At 40.8% G+C, this 26,885-nt stretch overlaps 3 protein-coding genes across 4 annotated transcripts; 2 read left to right on the forward strand and 1 right to left on the reverse strand.

Annotated features, from left to right (window-relative positions):
• The first annotated feature begins 3 nt into the window (after positions 1-3).
• On the forward strand, positions 4-10,209 carry bysl (bystin-like). Its single transcript, XM_004544788.6, has 7 exons — positions 4-393; positions 1,400-1,550; positions 4,690-4,828; positions 5,038-5,171; positions 5,265-5,425; positions 9,296-9,398; positions 9,556-10,209. Exons 1-7 carry the CDS (start codon positions 129-131, stop codon positions 9,908-9,910), a joined length of 1,308 nt encoding a protein of 435 aa, XP_004544845.2. The 5' UTR covers positions 4-128; the 3' UTR covers positions 9,911-10,209.
• Positions 10,210-11,903: 1,694 nt separating this feature from the next.
• ccnd3 (cyclin D3) lies at positions 11,904-15,704 on the forward strand. 2 transcript variants are annotated; one of them, XM_004544786.3, is made up of 5 exons: positions 11,904-12,404; positions 12,477-12,692; positions 13,865-14,027; positions 14,762-14,904; positions 15,130-15,704. In XM_004544786.3, the coding sequence occupies exons 1-5, from the start codon at positions 12,171-12,173 to the stop codon at positions 15,325-15,327; spliced, it is 954 nt and encodes a 317-aa protein (XP_004544843.3). In that variant the 5' UTR covers positions 11,904-12,170; the 3' UTR covers positions 15,328-15,704. The 2 variants fall into 2 exon arrangements, with proteins under 2 accessions (XP_004544843.3, XP_004544844.3); XM_004544787.4 differs by having other exon boundaries at positions 14,973-15,241.
• Positions 15,705-25,122, reverse strand: nuak2 (NUAK family, SNF1-like kinase, 2). The gene is made up of 6 exons (XM_004544785.3): positions 24,634-25,122; positions 20,606-20,726; positions 20,026-20,177; positions 19,044-19,109; positions 18,670-18,922; positions 15,705-18,578 (listed from the first exon to the last, which is right to left on the reverse strand). Exons 1-6 carry the CDS (start codon positions 24,871-24,873, stop codon positions 17,533-17,535), a joined length of 1,878 nt encoding a protein of 625 aa, XP_004544842.2. The 5' UTR covers positions 24,874-25,122; the 3' UTR covers positions 15,705-17,532.
• Between the last annotated feature and the right edge of the window lie 1,763 nt (positions 25,123-26,885).

Raw genomic sequence — 26,885 nt, forward strand, 5'->3', positions numbered from 1 at the left:
GTCACTTCCTTCTCCCCGGACCTACACACGTGTTGAAGCAGTGACTGTTTACAGTGTTTGGTGAGGTAGCTCGCACATGTCCACGGGAACATCCACACTGTGGTCACAGCTGAAGTAAAACCGCAGCGATGCCGAAAGTCAAACGATCCAAAGGTGGAGGAGAGAAGAGCGGAGCCGCGCCAGTGGCGCTGGCCGACCAGATCCTGCAGGCGGACATTGTCCGAGCCAAAGGCCGGGTCAAGATCAGAGACACCCGGGAAGAAAGCGACGACAAGTACGTGGACGAGCGGTTGTCACGGAAAATCTTACAACAAGCCCGCATTCAACAAGAGGAACTTCAGACCGAATATGGGCTGGCACCAGAAAAGAAGAAAGCACCAGTCACTGTTCTCGGTAATGTTGGATTGGTGTCGTAGTTATCCTTAAATTGGCGGATATTTGAATAGAGTTTGATGAGCCAAGTGCTAGCACCATGGGCACATCAAGTCAGTCGTCTTTAACACACATCGCATTTGTTCAATGTCTTCTGACTAGATTAGGTAGCTTTTGTTTATATACCTACATTTGTCCTTTAACTTTCATAATCCACAACATTCCACAGCGCACATCTTTTCATGAGAAAAAACTAATACTAGCTCTGGTTTGCAGTCTTGTTACTATACATATAAAATACACTCTCACAAGCACATTTTAAAATATAATTAAAAAGCATTTCTCTGGTCTAGATATTTATTTGTAGCAGGTATGACATAATCTATAAATACAAGTAATATATCCATTAAACCTTTATCATGTGCAACCCCGTTACACTACTAATGTTTTTTGTTTGTTTTAATAAAATTATCATAAATGTTTTTATTAGCTGAAGGGATTGATCTGTTAATCTGCTGCCTTTGTAACTGCTTTTACAAAAAAAAGTAAATATTGAAAATTTGGTAGGTTTTGAAAGTTGCTTAAATGAATAAAAATTGAGTGTTATCTGTTATCAAGTGTGAAAGATGCTCAAGAATTTATTAAACAATATTTTTTAATCTACTTTTTTGGGTTCTGAAGTATTGGCTGCAGAGATGCGCATATAAACAAAAATATCATAAAAAGTTTATCTTTAATGCCTGATCTGGACATATTTAATATTTAGTTTTTTCTTAAATACATACCAGAAAATTATAAAATAATAAGACATTTTTAAAGCCTGAATTGTCCTCCTATTGCTAAATGACCTAGGAGTTTTCCACACAAATACATAGAAGTGCAGCACATGTTGAATCCATGTTAAAGTGTAAAATCTTTCCTTGTGATTGTCTTTATCAAGAGACATTACTTAACTAAAATATTTACACCCAAAACAGTTCAGTGTGATCTTCTAATGAGCCATCTCCATCTTGTAATCTTATTTTAGGGCCTGAGTCTCAGGATGCAGACTCGGATGAAGAATGGCCGGCGCTGGGAGCAGCAGGTCCTGCAGATGTTGAGTACGATGAAGAAATCGTCGTTGACGCTGAAGATGAGAAGGCCATCGAGATGTTCATGAACAAAAACCCTCCAGTGAGGTGAGCTACACCATCGCTTTAACTTGAGGCGCTGCGAGCTCAGCAAATCCTTAGCTTTGTGTTTGTACTAATGCTGTGCAATAGTGGAAAGTTTGGTATCGAGTAGGGGTGGGCGGTATAAACGGTATACGGTAGAAACGAAATGAATTTGGCCAATGGTAGAGATTTTGACTATAGTGCATGTTGATGGTGTCATCAAGCTGCGCCTGTTTTGGTCGAAAGCATTGCAGTGGCTGCAAGCAATGTCATCTGCAATTTGGGCGACAGTAATAGCAAAGAGACGAAGCTCGTTTTAGAAAAAGAGGAAAGCCAAAAACTGCGCTTCCTCCACTTCCCTACCATTGATTCATTAATGTTGAATTCTCTCGCAGCAGCTCTATTCCCATGTTGTTGCAGTATATTAATAACTAACCTCGTATTGTGGATGGATTATCTCAGTTGTTCTCCTGACTAGGGCTGAACGATTATGGAAAATAATCTAATTGCGATTTTTTGCCCCAATATTGCGATTGCGATGCGATATGCGATTATTTTTTAAGGTATTTGTCTTCTGTATTATTAAACAAAGACAAGCAATACATCATATAGTATGGCCAATACTATATTACATTAATTTTAAACTGTTCTTTCCTGGAAGACAGACCTCTGTTATGATGACATGAGGTGATGCATGAATTGATGACTGACATTTTTATTTAACTTCTTCAATCACAACAGTATATTTGAACATACACAATAGTTTATTTTTAGCTTACAAACATCTGAGCATAAAGTGCTGACAAGGAACCCTGGTGTAAACATTAAAATGAAAGTCAGTACAATGTGCAGATTGCAGAAATATACATAAAAAAAATCAGTGGCTTTACCACACTCAGTTTTTCGACATCTGTGAACTACTAGACAGTCATTCAATTAAAAAATAATATTAAATAAATAAAACTAATAAATAAAAAATACACACATCTTACTGATCTCTGCAGTCAGTAACATTACACATAAAGTGCAAACATAATAGCAATTGTATAAACACACACACAAACACGCCTTTAAAGTTTAAAGGCGTGAAATTGGACGGTCTAGCCTTCTGATTAGCTAATCAGAAGGCTAGTTCTGATTAGCGTCACCGCTGTCTCGGTGGAGTTTAATAAACTCGGCCGTCTGCTTCTTGCTATCTAAAATATAACCAGACACTGGTGTAAATTCTCGACTGTCTCATACTTCTGTTTAATAAGTTTTCTGTTTGACGTTTAGTCAGCTGTGTGAAAACCAAGGAGGAACCCACCCGGGGGATTAATAAAGTTTTATTTTATCTAATCTAATAACTTTAATCTCAGCCAAACCGATTTACTCACGAACAAACAAAACACTGAAAAAAGCCCAACAATAACATTTTTAGGTTGTCTAAGTGACTTATATATTACGTTTAACCCGAGCAGCGAAACTCCGCGGTGATCTGAAAATGATGTGCCGGGAGTTGTGCCGTTCTCGGCCGCATCAGTAACCCTCGAGCTCCCGGCTAGCTGTCGAGCTGGTGGGTAGCAGACGCCTCTGAAAACGTCGAAGCACTTTTGCAAATATGGGATATCTTGATAAACCGAGCAGATATTTGATGTTTACACAACTACTTTCTCGCCTGAAAATATGTTAAAAGTTTATTTTGTGACCCAGAAAGATTAGTATGAGTAATTTTAAAACTTAGTAGCGGCCGCCATTGCTGGAAACTGGAGTTTGGCTGGGCCGCGCTATGAATTCTGGGATATGGTAGTAATTTGGACAGCCTTCGGCGCGTCGCTGTGACGTAATCGGTCTACAAATGCGGCCTCAGGAGGATGCAGCCCATGAATTGTATAATATAATCGCAGTATAATCGCAGCCTTTGCGGTTAGAAAATTGCACTTGATCATGTCGCGATATTATCGCAAATGCGATATATCGTTCAGCCCTACTCCTGACTGAAGTTTGGTCCATGCGATTGCATTTGTCCCTGACCATCGGACCCTCACGTAGAGCAGGGTGATATGACCAAAAATATTTATCACGATATACATTTGAAAATCTGCGATAACGATATAACTGACGATATAATTGACACTAGACAAAATGCTTTACAACTCCACAACTTTATTAGTGCAAAAAACATCAATGTATTTCACTTAAACAAGCAGCTGTTTTTTATCTGCATTAAAGTTATATAAAAATGTAACAGTGCAAATGCAAATTCCTTGCTGACAGTTTAACCAAAAAGCATTTCCAGTGGAAACTGGCCGACATATCCTCAGCATAACCATGTTTAACATCCACTAAACTTAAGACGTTATACACACACAACACAGTAATACTATGTTGAAGCACAGTACGTATCACTCTGCGAGGCTCCTGCCTACAATAGCCGTAATGCTCCGACAATCCATCAAGGGGTGCGGCTTTGTTGTTTACCAAAGTCGTACTAAAACATTTTTGACAGATTTTTGAGCGCCGTGTTCCACATAAAATCGGTTTGAGGTCAGTAAGCTCAACTAGAATTCATACATAAGGCACACTGTCGATTTTTGAGAAAATTAAAGGATTTTAAGTGTGCCTTATAGTGCGAAAATACAGAAGAAAAGAGTATATCGTGATATATATCATTACCGCACATGCTTCAAAGTGTACCGCGATATGGATTTTAGGCCATATCGCCCAGCCCTAGTATGAGCCAGTACCAGCACTTCTAACCTATAAAGGAGTCGCCTTCAATTTGCAAATTCTAAATATATTTTAATGACAGCTAAATCTCTGGCTTTTGCTTTCGACAATAATTAGTTAAAACAGCAAAGCACATCTTTTTAACCTTTCATTTAATTTGAAACTTGTTTATTGTTTTTTTGTTTTTTAGAGCTGTAATGTTATTATGGGTTTTTGGATCCGGTTCTCTTGTTGCGATCAACACAACAAGGTTCATAGTGCATGTTTGAAGTGTAGTTTTTCATTTCCAAAACATAACTTATCCAACATAATTCAGTCGGCTACATAATGAACATGGAGGATAGAAACAAATTACCGATCAAATTGTGCTGGTATTGATCCGATACCAATACCAGCACTGGTATCGATATTTGGATTGGTCGGCAAACCACTAACTCCTTTGTGGCTCTTGCAGACGGACGTTAGCCGACATCATTATGGAGAAGATCACAGAGAAGCAGACAGAGGTGGGCACGGTGATGTCAGAGGTTTCCGGGTGTCCGATGCCACAGCTGGACCCAAGAGTAACAGAAGTGTACAGAGGTGTCGGTAAGGTAAGTTTACTTCAAGCCCACCACACGTCAACTAACTGGGAGACAAACTAAAGGAAAATAGACACAGTCAGTGGAGAAGCCCACTGGCCCGGTTAGTCATGCATATCATATCGAGCAGAGGGGGAGTTTGTACACATCGCTTGTATAACAGGTGTGTTTTTGTTAATGGAGACATGTTTAAAGTTGCCCTTTCTCTTCTTGTGCTTCAGGTTCTGTCGAAATACCGCAGCGGCAAACTGCCAAAGGCCTTTAAAATAATACCCGCGCTTTCAAACTGGGAGCAGGTTTTGTATTTGACTGACCCCGACTCCTGGTCGGCAGCTGCTATGTACCAGGCGACGAGGTAAACTTTGAGCTGATGCGCTTTGTGATGATTCGTTTTCCGCAAGTTCTCTTAAGTGATATAATGAAGTATTTTTCTTTGTTCCTTTTAAAGGATATTCTCGTCCAATCTGAAAGAGCGAATGGCCCAGAGGTTTTACAACTTAGTGCTGCTGCCTCGAGTACGGGATGATATCGCAGAATACAAGCGACTGAACTTTCACCTTTACAGCGCCCTGAAGAAGGCCCTGTTCAAACCGGGAGCATGGTTTAAAGGTGAGACTGAGGATTCGAATAAATACTTAAGATTGAGAACAGACTGTGACAGAACTGAGTAGAAGTGTGTGTGGAAGTGATTACAGAAATCTAGTAATCATAGTAATATAGAGTCATGTGTTTTCAAACTAAAGCATTTAAATAAATGTTATGTTACTGTACATTCTAGGTGTTATATTTAAATGTAGCAAACAAGCAGAACTAATTGGACTATTTCTGAAAAACCACTGGTGAGCCACATGTGTCTCAGCTGAAACACTGAAATGCATATTTTCAAAATGCTGTGCGTTCATTTGACACACATTTGTTCATGAAGAGTATTCATATGAAAAGAGAAGGAGAGACCATAAAAGTACATCTTTCCTTGTGTTACAGTGCTGTGATTGCAGCCTTTCCTCAATTCCCTGTGAATGGGAGCCATGGCCTTTAATTAATGGTGATGACAATCTGCGCATCAGTTATAATGAAACTGATATTGTGGCTCATTGTTATGCAGTGGTGCTGGAGATGCCTACAGTCTGCTGAGACTGACTAAGTCACTTGGATGAGTCATGAAATGTTTTGTAGATGAACTCTGTCAGCTTTCTAGGATTTCCTTACTCGGGTCGCTGAGCATTTTAACAAAAGTGTAGGAATGTAACTGTGTAGGAATGACAACTGTTGTGCACATTGAAGAATATGTAAAATGTCAAAGAACAGTTTCCACTTTCTGAAATATCTTTAAGAATTCAAAGTAAAGGGTATCTGTGAAGTCAGGACAAGTTCTGGAAGAGAACATCTCCATAAATTTGCACATATGCTGAGCAGAAAGCAAAATACCCACATGACTGCAGAGCAGCTGCTTGAAGCTTTAACTGATTGGGGTGGTTGTACTGTTTCGCTGTGTTGATGCACAGAAGAGATCTTGTCATTGGCAGCATCTTTGTAAGCTGGGAGGAATAGATTTCACTGACTTTTGGCAAATTTTGCATGCAAAAATGATGCATTCAGTCACGACAGGGAAACTGAAATAAGATTGGGGTATACAGCTGGACAGTGATCCAACATAGACTTTGAAATCCACCATGAACTACTCCAAGAACCCCTACAGGCTACAGCTGTGTGTCTCTCGGGCCTGTAAACAGTAACCTTTGTTATTGTTTGATTAAATCTTCATCGAAGGCTTAGATCCAGTTGCATGTAACCCTTGGAAAAGAAGTGGGTACATTAAATGACTGAGAGGATTTGGCAGCTTGTTGCATTGCAGAAAACAAGCTTTCTGGGACATCTCAGATTTCCAATTTCAGCACTAAATTTAGAAATATTATTCTGAAGACCCTGATGGAGGATTACAGTGTCCATAGGGTAAATAGCACCATTGGTTCTGGTAGGAAAGTAATTAACACACTCAAATCTAATTGGGTCAAAGCGTCTTTCATACATCCACAACTGATTGTTGAGGATGATTTTTCTTTAATCTTGTCAGTCTTGTGTTCACAAATTGTCCCAGTTCGGTGGGACTATTTTCCCTAAACATCCTGTGACCTATATTCTGGCAAAACGGTAATGCGAGATGTCACCACTGTGTGGCAGTGTTGCTTACAAAGATGTATTTTATAACCCACGAAGCATGAGAGAGTGGGAGAGTGAGAAGTGATCAGAAGCATGCTAAATATTTAATTTAGTGGAGAATTTGAAGACGCTAGAATAATGTGTTTAAAAAGCTTCAAATATTATTTTTAACATAATTAAGCAGCGGGCAAACTTGTGCAGAATCACCTTAATTTGGATTTCATGAGCACATGCAGCCCAAAGAAAAATAACAGTAATAATAATCATAATCATAACCATGTTATAATGATTCTAGCATATGTATGTATGTTTGTAGGATCCTGTCTACTCCTAGACGAGTGGAGCTATTTTAATGAAACTTTGCATAGACATTGACACTGACCGTCAGTATGTATGGCATATTGAACATCATAGAATGAATGATATATATGATGGGGTGAGATAGAGTGGAATGCTTTGGTATAGAATGGAATAGTATAGAATGGAATATTATACAGTAGGGCTGTGCGATATGACCAAAATCTCATATCCCGATAACGATATAAATCACAAAAAATTTAATATTTTCTGTAAATTCTGTGAATCTCGTCTTGCGTGAAGTGTTTCCAGCTGGGCGTCATGTACCTGGAGTCGAGTGTTTTAACCGATGCATGAAACGACACATTGTTAGACAGGTTTTAACGGCCGCCGTTTTCTTTGTGAGTATTTATTACACGGCGTGCTGCGGGGAAAAGCCTCTTCTAACGTTTAAGTCTAAGGTTTATTTTTTAGCACCTGGCGGCTCTTTTTTGCTTCTCATCCGTAAACACTCTGCATACTTTTTCACATGATTCCGTTTATTTTGAAAATTCTCAACAGGATCTTGAGTTTTATTGTGAAAGGTTTATGTGGAAATTAACAAGCGGACATGCGATGGTTTTACCGTCGTTGTTGCTAACGACAACCCATAAAAACAGGCGCTTGTCCATCTGTAGTGTGGTTATATTAAATATAAGAGAAAGAGAGAACTTTAAGAAATTAATATAGCCACTACAGTGAGCATCAAAACGATGAAAAAATATTGCCGTAAGCAGTTTATTTTGCGACACCACGAAACAAACGATAGCGTAAAATGAAACAATAGACGTTTTTCTATCGTCATCTGATATATATCGTTATATCGAACAGCCCTATTATACAGTGGAACACCATAGTATAGAATGGTGTGTGTATAGAATGGAAAGTCATATTATACAGTGGGGTGTCATAGAATGGGAAGCTATAGAATGGAATGCTATAACCATACAATGGGATGCCGTAGTGTAGAATGGAGCGCTATATAATAGAACATCATAGTATAGAATGTAACATAGTACAGAACGGTGTCACCAAATGAAATCCCATAGTATAGAATTAAACGCCATAGACTGCAATTTCGCAGTATAGAATGTTGTGGCACAGAATGGAATGTCATACAATAGACTAGTGCTGCAGCTATCGATTGTTTTAGTAATCAAATAATGAAAATGTGTATCCTATTGATTAATACTATTGACCACTATTGATTGATACTTTTGTCTTATTAATGAGCAATAATAAATATTCAAGAATGATCAAACACAAGTCAGTCAAAATGAACTGCTCATTGGGTTAAATTTTAGAAATTCTAGTGTTTTAAAGTTTAACTGCATACAACAAGATGTTATATTTAAAACATTTTTAAGATAACTTTTCTTAAATGCAAAAACATAAATAAACTCAAGTACAGTGAAAGACAAATAAAATAAGGTGTATATTCAATCTAAACTAAGGCATCAAACATTTACCTTGACTCTGTGTTCTTGGAAGGCTTTCCCCAGTGTTTTATCAGTAAAGGTTTTAATGGTGATTACAGGAACAGCGCTGCTGTTTTGGACGTAGGAGAAGTGTTTTCATTTACTTAACCTGAGCACACCATCTCAGTAACAGCTCCGCCTCTTTGCTCTTCACGGTGTATAAACACACTCCAGCTCCACTTTGCCACTGTTGCCTTTATCAGTGTTTTTGTTTACAACTGGGCGCTGCACGTGTTTAATGTTGTTTTTGTTCATACATTGCTCCTAAATGCATTTCTATTGCAAGTCTGTTTTAAGTCACAAATGACTTGCCATAGAATGGAACATCATAGAATTGAGTGTTCCATTAGAGTGTATAATGGCATAATACTATAATTAATTGAAAATGTTAAAAAAAAACAACTTGCAGTTTGATCCTTAATTTTTTTACCTTTTTTTTTATTTCTGTCTATTATAATTTTTCTGGAACACTTATTTAACATTTTTTTCCTGGACCTTCACACAGGTATCCTGATTCCTCTCTGTGAATCTGGGACATGCACTCTCAGGGAAGCCATCATCATCGGGAGTATCCTCACGAAGTGCTCAATTCCCGTGCTGCACTCCAGGTGAGGCTTCCTCACTGACATACGCTGGCAGACAGATGTCAGCATTTGCTCATGTGAAGTATTAACCAGCTGTCCTTGAAGGCCTCATTCTGTGCAGTGCAGGCAAGTTAACACAGAGTTCAAGGTTATCTAACAAGCAGTCTTTCTTGTCTTTCAGCGCTGCAATGCTTAAGTTGGCAGAGATGGAGTATAATGGTGCCAACAGCATTTTCCTGCGCCTCCTGCTCGACAAGAAGTACGCCCTGCCTTTCCGTGTTCTGGATGCCTTGGTGGCCCACTTCCTGTCCTTCCGCAGTGAAAAACGCGAGCTTCCTGTGCTGTGGCATCAGAGTTTACTCACCTTGGCTCAGCGCTACAAGGCTGACCTGGGGTCTGAACAGAAGGAAGCACTGCTGGAGCTGCTCAAGATACAAACACACCCACAGATCTCTGCAGAGATCCGCAGGGAGCTGCAGAACTCGGAGTCGAGGGACATTGAAATCGGGCTCCCTGTTACAGTGGAAATGGACTGATTTGGTTCGGTTTTCTTCCTTAGTAATGTTTCCTCAGCGTGAAAAAAAAAAAATCTTGGATTTTCAATATTCTTCTTGTCATGGGATAAAAGAGTTTGGAAAGATCAGTGTCTTGGAGTTCGCACATTTGGAAATGCGCATCACTAGTGATACTGCTAATGTAATTTCGTATCGTCACGCTCAAGCTTTTTCTCTACAGATGCAGAGGAGTGGTCACGTGGCTTTTCTGTTCATCTAAATAAGAACAGCTCTGTTGTTATGAAGCAGAACATTGATTAAAAACGAACTGAATCTTTAAACATTTGCCATCAATGTCCATTTATTGCTTTTGCCTGTTAGAGTTCTGTAGGAGTTGTAACATGTTGAGTCAGATTACCAAGTAGAGAGCTGCCTCTGGTTTTAGACATTTTTACAAATAACTTCACAGATTTATATCACCAAACTAAGTTAATGAGTCCTGCATTACTAGTGTATAATCGTGTCCGTCTTGTGAAGGAGTTTAACAGCCATTAGGTAATTCAGTTTATTGACCTCAAATGGAACATAGTTACACCAAAAAAGTTTGCCCTGGGCCTTTTTGTACACTGCTCAAAACCTTAAAGGAACACTTTGAAAGCATCAGATGTCACTGGGGAAAAAATCATGCTGATCTCTTTACTGATATGAACTAACTAAAGTGTTAGGAATGAAAGGTTGTCACATCATGTGATGGAAATGAAAATGATCGACCTACAGGGGGTTGAGTTCACCGGCGCAGTCTCAAAACGGGTCCAAGATTTTCATCCTGCCACCTAATGGCAGTGAGCAGATACCGGTTCTGCATATGGTTTAAGGACCACCTTCGGCCCTGTCAAGCTCTCTTAGAATAACTTCCTGTCTCCTGGAAGGAAGTTTCAAAAGACAAGAAAGGACCCCGCTTGTCTCATTGATTTGCTCTCCTGATATTTAGACTGTAGTATTGATATTTTAACCTTTGCCTTTGTTAATTCCCTGAAACACAAAGCAGCTGAAACTGATTAACAACGCCCTCTGCAACTTAACTAACCAGATCAATATCTCAGAGGTTTACCTGACTCGATGCTTTAGTCTGACTAAAAAAAAAAAAATGCTTCTTTGACTTTTTTGAGCAGTCTAGATTTGCTGTTGTGCTTGGGTTTGTTGTCCTGTTGCAGAACTAATTTCAGTCAAGCTTTAGCAATCAGAGGAGTTTATTGTGGACACAATGCAAGGTGCCCTCCACCACTGTGTTTATACCGGTACGCTGTGCTTGGTTTTCACCAAACATAGTGCTGGTGCAACATGACCAAAACATCACAACTTTGCTCCTGTTTATCTAAAGGACACTGTTCCAGAAGTCTTGTTTTCTCAGGTGCAACTTTTTAGAGAGAAAAGACTTTCTTGTGAGAACCCTTTCAAATAAGCCATACGTGTTCAGTCTTTTTCTAACTGCTGTCATAAACTTTAATATTTAGCATGCTTGCTAAACCGGTAGAGTCTGAGATGTAGTTGTTGAGTGAGTTTGAGTGAGCATTGGCTTGAATATAGTTGAACTAAATGCCAACTACAGAAGTTGACCCAAACTGCTTTAGAGACAGCTAGGCACATTTATATTCAAGGTCTCCAAAAAACCTAGTTTCAAAATACATAAAAAATTGAAAGGTTGATTTTGTAAAGTAAATATTACAGTGGTTTAGTGATCATTAAAATGTGTTCAGTATTTGTAAGTTAATGATGACTCATCTCATAAATCCTGACACAGCGCTGTCCTCTATAAGCTGCCTTTATAGGCAGAAAGTGTTGGTATCGACAATACTAGACCTGTATTTACTTGGTATCAAATTTGCTGAATGGCACAGAACAAAAATAAACAAAAAAGAAAGTTCCTAAATAAGGCTATGAGATATGGGTGGATTTTTGTTTAGAGGTCTTCGAGATTTCCAGGGGAAAAAAATTCCAAAAATATTTGTAATTTTTAGTAAATGTATATGCATTTAAAATGGCAAGGAAGACAAGAAGACGACAAAATGCAAATAAGCTGGAAAATATTCAGCTTTAATTTTTGTTTATTTTTTGAGGGCTAAAATAAAATTCAGTTCAGTTTGAAATTAATACTCTTAAAGAAAATTAAAGAAAAAATATTGGCTGAAAATGGCGTTATGTCAGCAGCTACTGGACAGCTAGCTAAAAGAGGAATGGCCGCCATAACGGACCGAAGCTAACGCTAGCTAAACGGTTTATTGATGCTCCTTCACTGAACTGGATGTGCCTGGAAATGGAGGGCTTCAGAGTTGATCCGGAGATGGGAAATGTTAGTGAAACAGAGCAGGCTGTGGTCCCCCGGGCGAGCAGGGACCACGCTATGACCGGTGATCTCAGAGTGCTACACAACCTGCGGGCCTTTGAGGAGACCAGCCGGGTGACCTCCCCCTTTGACGGGGTGCAGACAGAAGTCCAGCCGTACATGAGAAGGATACTAGCTGTGTGGATGTTTCAGGTATACACTCATCAGTCACAGTGTAATTTTCCACCTAGTTCAGGTGAAATAAACCAGATTTCTGTCTGACAGGTGTGTGAGGAGCAGAAATGCGAGGAGGAGGTGTTTCCACAGGCGATGCGTTACCTGGACTGTTACCTGAGCCGTTTTGCAGTTGAGAAGACCAACCTGCAGCTGTTAGGGGCAGTTTGTATGTTCCTGGCCTCCAAAATGAGAGAAACGATCCCCCTGACTGCCAGCAAGCTTTGTGTCTACACAGAAAACTCCATTTCAGTCTCAGACATTCTGGTAAAGGCATTAACTATTATAAAGGAGCTAATATCCTTGATGTTTATCTCCCCCCAAACAGCACAGAAAAACTACCACCACTGACCAAGTCTGGGTTATAAATAAATAAATAAAAGTAATAATCAAATGCACAATTAAGTTTGGTCGCATAAGTCTGAGGGATCCCACATAATAAGTGAATAAATGAATCTGCTTTTCCCACTAAAATAAAATGTATTTATTTGACATCCTTGATGCTTTTTATGCTTCTCTTAAAGCACTTTTTTAAAACCTCTTTAGGCTTCTAATAAAAGAAATTGTGAAGGGATTATACTTATTTTATTTAACAGATCATTACTGGTACATCCCAAGTATACACAGGGAGGCTGGATTTAAACCCAGGACCTTCTTGCAGTGAGGCGGTGTTGCAAACCACCCCACTGTGACCCCTCTTTCTGTTGCATTTATTGCAAATATTCAAAGCGACCTCATGATTTAACTGAGCCTCCAGTTTGTCTCTTTTAAAAGTGGAATCTGTAATACTTGTTTTCCATGGATCTCACGATAATCCCCAAAATCAACACTGTTGCTTCTTAATCTGTGGATAGTTTTCCTGTTTTGGCCGCATCCAGAAAGGCCAGCTACATTCCCATGAACCTCAAATATCCTGGTGGTCAAATGAAAATCAGACGGCGTAATGACAGTCTTGTAGCTTTGCTTTTGTCATGAATTTCATGAGAGGACATTTATAAACTTGACAGAAATGCATACTTTGACCAAAGCAGTGCTTCTCAAACTGTGGTTTAGGCCTCAATGATATGACATTGGGCAACTGCAGATGGATCGTGGACACACCTTTCAATACTTTTATTCCATCTGAAAAGGAACAACAGTTGTAATAGTCATTGAAGACTAAGTAGAGACACTTATTGGTACGATTTCTAAGGGCACAATTTTATCAAGGCCATTTTAGAAGATCTTTGTAGGTAGGAAGCCGGAAATGTTCCCTTTTCACAATCATTTTTTTGACCAAAGGCTTGCAGGCATGCACACTGTTCAGGACACGGGGGTTTGACTGAGGGGTTAGGGTGACCAGCACTCGTTGGCTGATCTGAATGAGCGTTCCTGCTGTGGGATTTTGATGGTGGACTGGCTTCAAGGAATGTGTGTGTGTGTGTGTGTGTGTGTTGCAGCACTGGGAGCTGGCAGTGGTGTCAAGGTTAGAGTGGTGTCTGGCCTCCGTGGTCCCCTCTGACTTCCTGGAGCCAATTCTTCACGCTCTCCCCTTTGTCCGACCTCCCCACCTTCAGAACATGCGCAGGCATGTTCACACCTACATCGCTCTGGCTGCCATGGGTACGTTGCATAACTGAGTTACCTAAACATGAAATGGTATCCCCAAATGAAAGACAATATCAGTCAATTTAGTGTTCAATTTAAGGCAGACAACTAATGGAAAATACATTTTAACAAAAAAAATCTTGTAATGTAATGAAATCATCTCATTTACACCCCCCTGTAAAACAATCCGTGATAAGACTTTTTACTTCATGATCATCAAGGGACTATTTAAGCCGTGAACAGTGGGCATCAAACAGCCCCAACCATGATTACGATGTGTCAGCAGTTCATTTTGGATAGTGAGAGCAGAGTTTGTGTAATCCTGCATTGTCTGCTATGAAAGACCTGCATCCAGCTATTCAGCTGGCCGAGTTCCCACCTATCTCTATCTGCAATACTGCCCGAGGCTGCAGGTCACAGGGATACAGTTAGTTGCTGCTCTTTCAGGCAGCTGTTACACATTTTCAGCCCCATAAAAATAAGACATTTTAACCCACTCTAAGGGTGTAAAGCAAGAACTGAATGGCTGAGTTTTTGTCTCACCATTTCTCCTGCTTCAAGCAATTAGGATATCATATTATCCTGTTCTGGGAAGTGTCTGTTTTAAGCTTTTAGGTTCATCTGTCAGGGTGTGTCGAGCATGGTGGCGACCATCTGTCTACCATCTATTTTCTTTCTCAATATTGTGTGGACAAAGTGCTCATTATTAATAGAAGACACGAAAGTAATGAAACGTTTTTAATTATCAGAATGCAGGTTTTCAGTCTTCCCGCCCTCCACTGTAACGTGTGCCTGCGTGAGCATTGCCACGCAGAAGCTAAAGCTGCTGGACGCTGGCGTGTCTGCAGATTCAGTGATAACGTTTTTGGCCGACCTTTTGGCCGCTGATCAGGTAAGGCTAATGTTTAACTGACTGAGTTTCAGGCAGTATCTCTTTTGACTTTGCCCTTTCGTCAACAGCGATGGGTGTATTTGTCGTCTTTGATCAAACAGCCTGAGAACTGCTGCAAACAAACCACTGTTTAAAAAGCATCTTAAAACATATCCATGATTATATGTGCGGCCTTGTCACCGCTGACAAATTCATTGTTTCTATGTGAAACGTGGCCCCGAACAGAACGCCCTGCTCCTCTGCTATGACCAGCTCAGGATTGTGTTAGAGCTCAGCCTGCCCTCCAGTTTTCAGGATATGGTTTGCAAGCCAAAGGAACACGGATCAGGGAGCAGTTACACCCCTGCTGACATTCAGGATGTTGTACTGACACCGACATCCCCACCAGAGGAAATCAAACTAAAACACTCTTCCCTGCCTTGAAAAGTTTACTGCCAGGAAATGAAACGAGAAGGCCAGATAAGATGGAAGAAATTCATCTACGTGGCTCTTTGATTAAGATTATTTTTTTGTGCATGCTTTGTTTAAGAGTGTTGTTTTCTGGAATCGCGTAAGCAGTTTTATCCCTTGATCTACATAAAAACCTGCTGTGACAGTGAGAATTAAATTGCACCCAATCCTGCCAGCAGTGTTTGCACATTTTAATTGTTACTTTTTGCAAATCTAATACTAGTGATGGTGGTTCTGTTAAGTTTAAACTGAAGTCTGTCTGCGGTTCGGGCTGTGCTGAATGCAAATGAATCCTGTTATACGCCAATGCAATATCTGTATGAAGGCCATTAACAACACTGGCCAGCAAATGAGTTGTTTGTTGTCGTTTTTTTATTGACTTCCTCATCCCAGCAAGGACAACACAGCAGAACAGTCACGCAAATGATAAGCCAGTAACTTTGGCAGACATGGTTTAAATTAAACCTGAAATATATGGGATAAGGGAAAGGGAGAAACAAAAACAATGAAATGCCCACATTACAACAAACACATTAAATTATTTTATAAAAGCAAAAAACAAAACAAACATCCTACAAACAATATTTTCCTTGTCACACATGAAAATCAAAGATCATATGTGAGAATGAGTTTTACCTTCATCTTAATACAATCCATCAGATTCCAGAAATTAAGAAAAAAAACTTTCAATAAAAAAAATAAAAAGTATCTTTTGCAAATGAACAGGCTTTCAATTCCTGATGAGCCTCCTTCATCAGAACCATGTTTCTGAACAACATGGTTCTGCAGCTTGCATCAATGGCTTTGTGCAACTCTTGTTACATGACACTGATACATAAATGGTGTATTTATCAGGTTTCAGTGGCCTGAAAGTGCTATTCCAGGCACTGGCTTAGCATCCAAATTAAAATCAAACATACATGCTGATGTAGCTGAATACCAGGAGTATTTCATAAAGCAAGACAGAGCCAGGTAGCTACGAAAATATCTGGTCAAGCTTAATTAAGGATCAATACCTGCATTTATGATTTTAATTTGAACTCTAGTTTTGATTCAGTGACTACTTTTTGGCAGCGCTATTTTTAACTGGTGTTATCTGGCCTTATAAAATACTACGCTGTTCCATAACCGATGATTCAACTTCATAAAAAACCCCCAAAACAAATAGTAATTAGTTGGGGAACTTCATACTGTTGATTTTCAAAACAAAACAAAAAAACAAACAAAACAAAACTGGGCCCCACCTGTTTTTGTAAAACTCCCACACGTGTATGTAGACTCAAAGGCTATTTGTGCACTTGTATCAGCGCAAGCTAGCAAGCAAAGGCAGGTTCGACTGGTTAGGCCAGTGATTCATAGGGTCACTATTATTATTCAAGTCATCATCCAAACACAGAACAAGTCATTTCAGGAAAAACATTTATAAAAAAAAAAAAAAAAAAAAAAAAAGTCAGTAGTCCCCGTTTCAAACATCAAAACTTGGCACATTTTGCTGGGGATTTTTAGCGCCAAGGTTTTCCAAATCTGCTCTTTGGCATCTGTGAAATGTTACCTTACCCATAAACAAAACTCATTCCAACATCGAAACTGTTTGCTATTGCCGTCATCATCCTAGACAAACATCATGTTGACAGAAGATTACGAAGCTAGAATCCAAATAACACTCATTGAACTTTCTCAAACTTTCTTGTTGACAATAAACCACAATGCAGAGTATTCTGCTGCTGTAACTCGGACACAAACCAGCTACATTCAATCAGATCTACTGTAACTGTATTAAAAATGTCTCCCGAATTTCCGTCTCTGAAGTGCTTTTGGTTTCATTGTGAATTAATTGACTAGCAACCTCTAACAATGAAAACCAGAGTTCAAGCTCTCTTCTCCTGAGACTGTTTGATGAAAGTCAAATTGCACTATGTAACATTTCCTTTGCGTAATTGCATTTCCTTATTTTAGTTTCGGTTAAATCAAATCGACCATCTCAAATACAATCAGTCTTCTCCCTTTTTTTGGTACTGTATTAATTCCTGAATTCTGCCAAAATGATCACCTTACAGTGTTCTGGTATTTTCACACAACGCACTTTGGCTTTCATGACCACAATATTGTTAAAGTCACTTCAAAATTCAGGATGACCACTAATTCTTTAGCCAGCATCTTGTCCCTTATTACTGGTCTTCAGCTTGCATTGGAGCTTCGTATGACCATGGCCTGTTTGTAAGCCTCTGTGACGTTATCACAGTCTGAAATCGAAAAGGCACTGTCAGCCACTCCAGACTTGTAACAGTCCCAGGACCTCAACAGCCCATCGGACAGAATTCTGTCTTCTTGGATGTCCAGAAGGTTATCAGCAGAAACGCAGCCTCTCATGCTCGCCTTGGCTGGTTTATCCATTTGCATTGCTGGCCTCACGTGGTCTGGTAGATCCAGCTGATCAAAGGACTCTGAAGATAAAATGCTATCTTCGCTGATGGCTCCGCTTGGTCTTGATCGGCCACCTCCATGAGGCAGAGATGTCGCCAGCTGGTCCAAAGACCCAAACTCATGTAACCCACCAGAGGAGAACTTTCCATTACGCTTGAGGATGCCCTTCCTGTAGGGTGCTGAAGGGCACTCTTTCGTTTGCGTTACCAAGCCAGAGTCACTGTTCTCTGGAGATGATGAGTAATACCCCGACTCTTGCTCAGCAGGCTTCTTTAGGATACCTTTGCGAGGCAGCTGTGCAGCTGAAGGTGCTTTACCTGGTGCAGACAAGTCCAAGATTTTTTGTGGCTCCACTAAACTGACAGTTGATGTTTCGCTTATCGACTTCTGTTTCACACTGTTACGCCTCTTCAGAATACCCTTGGAGGGCCGAGTGTCTGTGCTACCCTCGTGAACTGCCTGGGTGATGTTATTCTCCTTATGTGACCTTCGCAGGGACCGTTGTCGGACTACATCCCCTGCACTGCCCTGCGTGCGGAGCAGGCAGCGCATCTTGGAGCCATTCTCCAGTAAAGGCCTGGATGTACGACGCAGCCAACTAGCAACACCGGCCAGCCCAGCAGGCTGTGATGTTGACGGAGATACTGGGGCAGAGGTCTGCTCCACATGACTGCTCCTTCTCTCACACAGTAACGGCTGCGGATAGCCCCAGTTGAGCCACCAGTGACCGGCAATCTCCTCTATTGTAGCTCGGCGGTCAGGATTCACCATCAGCATCCAGCGGATGAGTCCACATGCATCTGATGGAAAGAAATGGGAAAAATCAAGACTCCTATAAAAGCTAAAATATAATTTAGCTTCACTGAGGAAAAATCCGTTTTAAAAACTTACCAGAGGGTTTGTTTGGTTTCCGGTAGTCTCCGGTGCTGATCTGCTGCACTAGCATCTTGTGGTTGTTCCCGTCAAATGGCATGGTTCCGTGAACCAGCGTGTACAAAAGCACCCCAAGAGACCAAGTGTCCACCTCTGGGCCATGGTACGGACGCCCGTTGACAATCTCCGGGGAGGCATATAAAGGACTGCCGCAAAAAGTCTGAAGTAACTCGTCACCGTGGTAGAGGTTCGACAGCCCAAAGTCTGCAATCTGTGAGAACAAAAGATGTGATGTGAAGCGTATTTTCCCATTGAAGTTCTTCAGTTACAGCGCATCACTGTTAGTTATAAAATGCGTAACGCAGGCTATTGATTTCAATCCACGTGCATACCTTAACATTGCCGTTGTCATCCAGTAAAATGTTCTCCAGTTTCAGGTCCCGGTGTACGATTCCGTTCTAAGAGGAAAAAGGATTTATTTTTGTTTGTTTGTTTTTTTCCTTCTTTTTTGTTTCAGCTTTGTTTCATGCATGCTGTTAGGGATCGGTTTACTGGGAGTTGTCTGCATTACGTAGAAAGGATTTGCTTTACTGGGTTACACCACATTATTCTCTAACAGAAGACCTCTCTGGTACGTCAGCAGTGCCTCATTGTGCTGTGCTCTGTAGGGGGGCATGCCTTTGACTCAAGTTTGCATTTGCTTCACTTACAAAAAAAAAAAAAAGCAGGTCAGCTACTGCTCCTTACATATGAGCACTTGCTGTAGCAACGAACACATTCTTTGTGTAGCGTGGCGTTCATTTATTGTTAAAATGCCATCATGAAGAAACTTTGGAATTTGTCGCTGTGCCAAATGTAGGTGATATAACAGATGGCCTTTCTCTGTTGAATAACGTGGATAAATAAATGTTTAACGAGACATCAGACCTCTGTAAAGAGGTAAAGGACAGGTGGTTAACACAGTAATATGAAAGGGCAGGTCACTCAGCAAATACTGTCTAGCAAACGTTTATTTATAAATGCTTTGCCAAGCAGAGCCATGATAAAATATAATGTTCACTGAATGGTGGTAATTGCACGGCTCTGGGCTTGCTAGAACAACCGATTGCTGTGTGTGTGTGTTCTGTTCCTTCACACCCTCATTAAACTGTGAGACCATGCGTGTGCATGTTGGGATTGCTGGCCTTTAGCCTTCACTTGGTCTCAGTACAGACCAACTGTTCATTTTCCCCCAGGCTGACAGTGAATAATACCCATTATGTAACTTTGGAGGTGCCAGCGCCTTGGAAAAACAGTGAATCTGAGCGCAGCCCTGTGTCATTAGGCTTAAGACAACAGCAGGTTGAAGATCCGATATGAGAAAAACTGCCTTACCTGATGACAGTAGTGGACAGCTGACACAATCTGCCTGAAGAAATGCCTGGCCTCCCGCTCGGGGATGCTTTTCTTGTCACAGATGTAGTCATACAGATCCCCCCGGCTGGCATACTCCATGACAATCACAATTTTGTCCTTGTTCTCAAATACTGAAATACAGAAGAGCAGAGCTCCTTTGAATTCAACGCTTCAAACCATTTGCAATACTTGAGCTGTGTGAGAGACGTCCATTATCTGTGCAACCGCTAATTTACACCAATTACAGCTATACAGCAAACAAACGTGCACTGAAGTGGAGAAACGCTGAGTGATGACCACCTCATCAGGCGTGAGGGGTGCTGGAAGACACGGGGCTCTGCACATTATCAGCGGCGCCGGATTACGGCAGGAAGTTGCCACTTACGTAACTCTGCATCAGACTTGAGCACAAAGACGTGCGTGACAAAACTCGGAATCTCAAACAGAGAGACTCCTTCCCCCCACCCAAGATATCACGTTTGTATGTAGTGTGTGGGACAGAATGATTAAAGTCAAACCCAAACATAGTCATTAGCATTTTGTTTTTGAAATAATGTACCTTCATATATGGTGATGACGTGCGGATGACAGAGCGAGGACATGATCTCGATTTCTCTGCGAATGTGAATCAGATCTTGTTCATCCTTGATCTTCTCCTTTCTGATAGATTTTACGGCAACCTTTAAGAAAGAAAAATCAATAAAGTGAGAGGTAAGTAAGAACGAGCTCATGGAATAATTAATCATCCAACAGGGAATCAAACTTTTTCTTCCCCCATGTAAGGTCTAAACCACTTTAATGGGCTTCCTTGTGTAAAAAGGGTTAGAAGTCTGCTGGAGGGGGTTACATGAATAGAGACAAAACAGGGAACGAGTGAGCCTGTACTCCAGCTCCCTCCAGCTTCTAATGCTAATGACAACTCTAATGGTCTAGACCTCGAGGTGTTTCAGCAAATCTAATTTTAACACTCAAAAGGACACAAGAGACTGTAGGAGACTCAATAAATGCTAAACCACAAGTTGGGGAAAAAAAAAAATCAGTGACAGTAATATTCACGTCAACTTTATCCAACTTTACTGGTTATGTTGCTCAAATAAGGCATTTTTTAAAATCAAATTCAGGTCAAAAGTTGCATAATTATTGATTAAAAAGCAAACAAAACCTTAATGCAATGATCAGCAGAGGTATACTAGATAAGTCATGTCTATTAAGTGCAGTATGGTTTAAAAAAAAATAAATAAAAAAAATCCACAAATCAGCCGCTAGTTAACATAAATTGCCGTCCTCCCACTGCTTGTTTGATTGCGAGTGGAACAATGAGCATTGAACTGAAACCTGTGCCGTTTTGAACTCCGGGTCAAGTATTGTCTGTTTTAAAGAAAACTAGAGTTGGCCGTTAGGTCTGCGAGGCCCACAGAAGTAAAAATTTAAATGTGAATAGCATCTCAGTCTGAACTCGCAGGCAAGCTGTATTCATGTCATTCTGTTGCCCATTGGAAGCGCAGATGCTTGGGATTCCTCTGTGCGCCGAGTGCGTCATCAGTCCACCCCAAGGTTGAAGAGGTGCTGTGAGGCACCAGATGGTGCAGGCGGTGGGGTGTCCTCATTTCTAACCCTCGAGGTTCCAGAGACAGGAAAATGAGTAAAGCAGCGACTTGTCATATCCGTGTCAACGCGTGACCCGTCTCCCCGTCGTGAGTCACTGTCTGGCGTGGATGCTCTTGCAAATAAACCCCCGTATTCCCTCCACCCGGGCCCGTTTCCTGACTCTGAGAATGGAGGTTTCTTGCATTTGTTTGCGTAGCTGTCAGACAGGCCTGAACTCACACTCATGACCAGTTCACATCCTTGTGAGGTTATCTGTGTGTGTGCAATCTCTGTTACAGACAGTCTGCTCCACGTAATAAGCACAGAGGGGCTGAAATCTTTCACATTTCACAGCAAAGACTCAAACCACATTTCTGCACAACACACACAACTCATGAGCCACCATTATCCCCCTGGCCATTTGCACCAGACAGCCCTGTTAAAATGTAGGCTTAGTGAAGCTTTGTAGAGTTTTAATCAGGTTTTAATCAGGTATGCACAAAATCATGGGTCGATCCAGAAGTTTAAAAACTACATTTTGGGACAGATTTGATATCATTAATATCCTTTTTATTTATTTTTATTCCAGGGAAACAATAAATCATGATATAAAAAAAGCATGTTTAAGGATTTCTTAAGATCCTTAGATCAGCTCTTCAGACCATCTTGGAATATTTATCCCGTGCTCAGCTGATGTGACAACACAGATAAGTCACGCAGGTGAGTATCGGCCTCTGAAATCAGTAAATGGCACTTTGTTTACAGGTATACGGAGTCACTTTATCTAAATAAAGCAAGTATAGACGCAGTCTTAGGAGCTCAAAAAGAAGGCAAATGGACTTTAACTTAAAGAAGTCTGGTTTTTTTTTTTAAGGCTGTCATGACCTGAATGACTGAGAACCTACACAGACATACAGACACAAGTATTTAACCAGTTTAACTGTGGAGCATGAGTAAAAACGCCCCTGGGAACTCTCTTGCACAATGAATTAATTAACAGCTGATGCAAACCAAGTCTAGGGACTTAACTGAGGCGTCTGAATACACAAACAGCATTCATGTCAGGCACCGAGTGGCAGATCAACCCCTATCCTGATGTATGTTGACACCCCACCCCCCAACCTACCTTACCCCACCTCAGTGGATTATGCAATCAGACTTTTGCACTTAGACAATGGAAACAGCTGTAATGCCACAGCACGCAAGATGAAGCCACTGTTTGTTTTTGTGTCACTCCCCTGAGTCAATGACACATCTCTGTTCATTATGTTGTCAATAATCAGGCGTGCAAAGGCTTCTCTGCTAAATGCCATTTGTTGGGTGTGAGATTCAAAACACGTATGTGGGCTAATCAGTATTTTGATACTTAAAATAAAATAAAAAAATTGTAGGTTTGAAGCATCAGGAAGATGCCGGCAAGGATAAATCCCAGACACCAACTCATTTCTAATAAAAACAGCAGAGCCAGTCGGTGAAAGAGCAGAAATGGGCGTGTGTGGACACGGCTCAACTTGTATCACTGCATGTTTACTGTAAGCAGCAAAGGGAAGGGGAAAAGGATTCTAACACTTACTTCCTTGACTTCTCCACTTTCACAAAAGCAGGACTTTTAACAAAGGGCATTTCCGATAAAGTATGAAACAGCAGCCAAGTCAGGTTTCCCAAGAAAAGGCCGAAGTATCTACAGCAGGAACGTTTCGTTTTCATTTTAAAGTCTAGATGTGGGCTTTGATTTGTATCATTTTAACACACTTTCCGTTTCCCGGTATGTTCGATAAGCCACGGCAAGTAAACAAACCATTAGGCAGCAAATCACACGTTTATCGAGAGAACAAAGATTTTAATAGGTTCACCAAAATAAACTCAGGTGCCAGTTTATTATGTGGGTTTGTTTAAATTGGTTTTAAGTGTTGTTGTTGAGTCAGGGTTTGTTTTGTGGTACCACATGACCCTGACCCAGTCCCGTACAGTATTTTTTAACTGGTCTCACAATCAACCCACTTCCACATTCCTTTCTAAAATATTTAGAAGCTAAAAATAAAAGAGATCCAAGATCTTATAATCAAGGGGAAACCCCCCCCTCCTTTTTATGCCTCTTTTAAGGGCTTATCTTTCTAATGTTTTAAATTCCTCGCATTTCCCCTTAGGCCATGGAGCGCTGGAATTTACCTGGAAGCCCAATTGCAACCCCCGCATCCCCCCCCTCCCCTCCTGTTCCTTTTATCAGAAAAAAAACCCAACAAAAAGAAAGTTACCTAAACTGCTTCCTGGGGAAAATAACTTACCCAGCCCTTTCCAAGAGACTTTCTTTTGTGCCTCACATGGGCTAATTTAAAAAAAAAAAAAAGAGAGAGAGAGATAGAGGTTATATAAAATGCCTTGTGATAAATTTCTGTTGAAACGCCATGATAATGACCTCAAACTGGAGCAGATCTCACTGTCTAACCTGAATACACCATGAAGAAGCATGGGCAGATGCTTGCATAATTGCATTTGCGCTTAAGACAAATTTAAGCGCTTATCAAGCAGATCAGAAAGAGTCTGCGGGCTGGCGAGGAGGAAATTATTAGATCATGGTCAGTATATTCCAGTGTGAACGTAAGAAAAGTCCATAAATAAACACACTGAACCCTTCGGCAAACTTTAGCCAATAGACAAACACCTCAGGAGAGATGGCAGGCGCACTTTCAACTTTATTACTTTACAATCCGCCTTATAAAAAATTAACAATATTATTTTTCTTACAATCCAGCAATACTTTGCTTTTTTCAAAGTGAACGCTCTGCGGTAGAGTTTCCACGCCTTTATTTGAAAATTCAAATCCAAGCGAGCTCTACCTGTTTGCAGACAGTCAGTCACCTAAAAATAGCGCTCGCTGTCTAAACAACAGGTGGCCGATGGGACAAGCAGCCCAAAGACTGACGTGAGACTGACTGCAGGTAAAATGTGATCAGATTAAAAATAATAATAATAATAAAAGAAAAATAACACCATGCTTACCAGTCTACCGGACCTTTCCTTGGCCTTCTTCACCTTGCCGTAGGTTCCTTTTCCGAGGGTCTCCAGAAACTCGTACCGGTGTTTCAGGTTGTGTTTGTGGTGGTGCCTCTTCACGGCTTGTTTTTTCACGGGCACCTGGAATTGAGCTTTCCCGAAGGGTGTGTTTTCGTCGTGAAAAGCTCCCCCGACGGACGGCCTGTTGCAGGCTGACGAAAGACGGGCAGCGCGTAAAGCATCCATGCCGACCCCCGGCAGAGGTGTTGTCTTGTGTCGCTTTACTTTCAGAGCCAGGTATTAAAAATGCATTCCCTCTGTGTGGAGCCGCAGGCACGCTTCAGGTTAAAGTCTCGATATAAAGTCTTCAGCTGAGAACTGCAGGTTAGTGTGATCAAGAAGCTGTAGGCAGGAACTGGAACATCTGCGTGTTAGCTCGGTAATGCTGCTGGAACTCAGCAGCAGGTAGGCAAGAGTGAGGGGGAAAGCGGCGGAGCACCGCCCGCAGACGGACACGTCAAATAGTGGAGGGGGAGTTTCAGGTAAGGGAGGAGCGCTGGATCTGCTGCACCGCGCATACCGTGGAGTGAACAAACAGAGCGAACTAGTTCATGTTGGATTTACTGGCTTCAGCTTTATTTAAAGTTAATGTTAAAAACAAGAAGAAATGATTCAGTGTTGCCTGGTAACCTCTTTTAATTCCCACACATGCTTTGTTTAGTTTTTTGTTTTTGGGTGATTGGTGTAAAAATCTGTGTTCCGCAGAAACAGACCAAGGACACCCCACGAAGACGAAAAATCAAAAAACAAGTGGGGCATAGAAGTTGAACAGGTAGTTGCAACATATCCAGTGGTTGCATTTAAGTAACTCAAACGACCGCCATCTGAGGTAACCGACATGTCGGTTACTTCTAATTCACTCACAGTTTTAGTTTGAATGCACATGGCTACCAAACTATGTTATAATATTGCAGATCAAACAGTAGGCCCATACACAGTTATTAAAATAAACTGTCTAAGCATTAATGCATCATAATATATATATTTACATAATGTTATTATTTAAAATATATATATAAATACAATGAGGTTTGACCACGAGAGAAGACAGCAGTGCTTTTTTTATGTGATCATGTTCACATAACGCTTCTTCTGTGCATGATGGATCTGTATCATGCGTTTGTGGACGGCACAGGGATTTGTGGAAGTGTTCCTCAGCCCATGCAGCAATTTCCATGACAGAATCACACCTGTTTTTGATGCAGTGCTGCCTGAGGGCTTGACGACCACAGGCTTCCTTTCTTTAGATTCTCAAAATCTTTTGATGATATTATGTACGGTAGCCGATATCCCATTTCCCCCTATTCATAAGAAAGAAAACCTGCTGGAGTATGAATATAAACATAAACATCCACACACACGAGATCTCATATATGAGAATAGTAGTGCAAATGACCCAGTGTTGATTATAATATTAATGCTATCAGCAAATGAGGTAAATGATGACATATGATACTATAATCCTCTGTGATAAAATGCAGATGGATGGTATAAGAGTGTGTGGTATTATAAAGTGTTGTTGTGCATGTGTAGTTTAAAAATGTATTTAAAACCTGAACAGGAGTAAAGCATTACTTCTGACAGAGGTTTGTTGCTTATTTTGAAACCACTGTGTAATCACTGGAGCTTATGCCTCAAAGCTATCCTCTTAAAATGTGATGAATAAGCCAGCTTCTTTCCTATCATTGCTTCTTGCTTCTTCTTCGTTTCCAATGAAGTAGAGAAAAATACAGTTGCATAAATTGGCTTCCACAAGGGCAAAAAATGAGTTTTTTTCTTTTGCTTTCTTCTATTCCATCAGTGCACCGCATTTTCAGTCCTGACTGACTTCATGCAGCTATTTGTGTTTGGATATTCTGATCTAAATGGGAAGCCAGTGGTGAGCTGGGAGAAGTGAAATCTGGAACAGAAAACGTTTAGATGAATAATGTTGTTACAGCTATGGGCCACTGGAGGTCAGCAAGCAGTCACTGTTTGCAACACTGCAGGCTGGTTAACCTCATTTGAGGCCACACGTTCATCACTATATATTCAGTAAATACTTTAAGGCAAAACATCTGACAAGTGTTTGTCAGTCAAGACAAGATGAGCCGCCTTCCCTGATCTTCATGAATTAATACTTTAAGCCAAGCAAAGCTGCGTGTTCACACGTTCTGTTTTAACTGACAGGACCTCAAACTTTTATCCTGTTCTCCTTC

The sequence above is a fragment of the Maylandia zebra genome, linkage group LG5, assembly GCF_041146795.1.
Source record: "Maylandia zebra isolate NMK-2024a linkage group LG5, Mzebra_GT3a, whole genome shotgun sequence".
Lineage (NCBI taxonomy): Eukaryota > Metazoa > Chordata > Actinopteri > Cichliformes > Cichlidae > Maylandia > Maylandia zebra.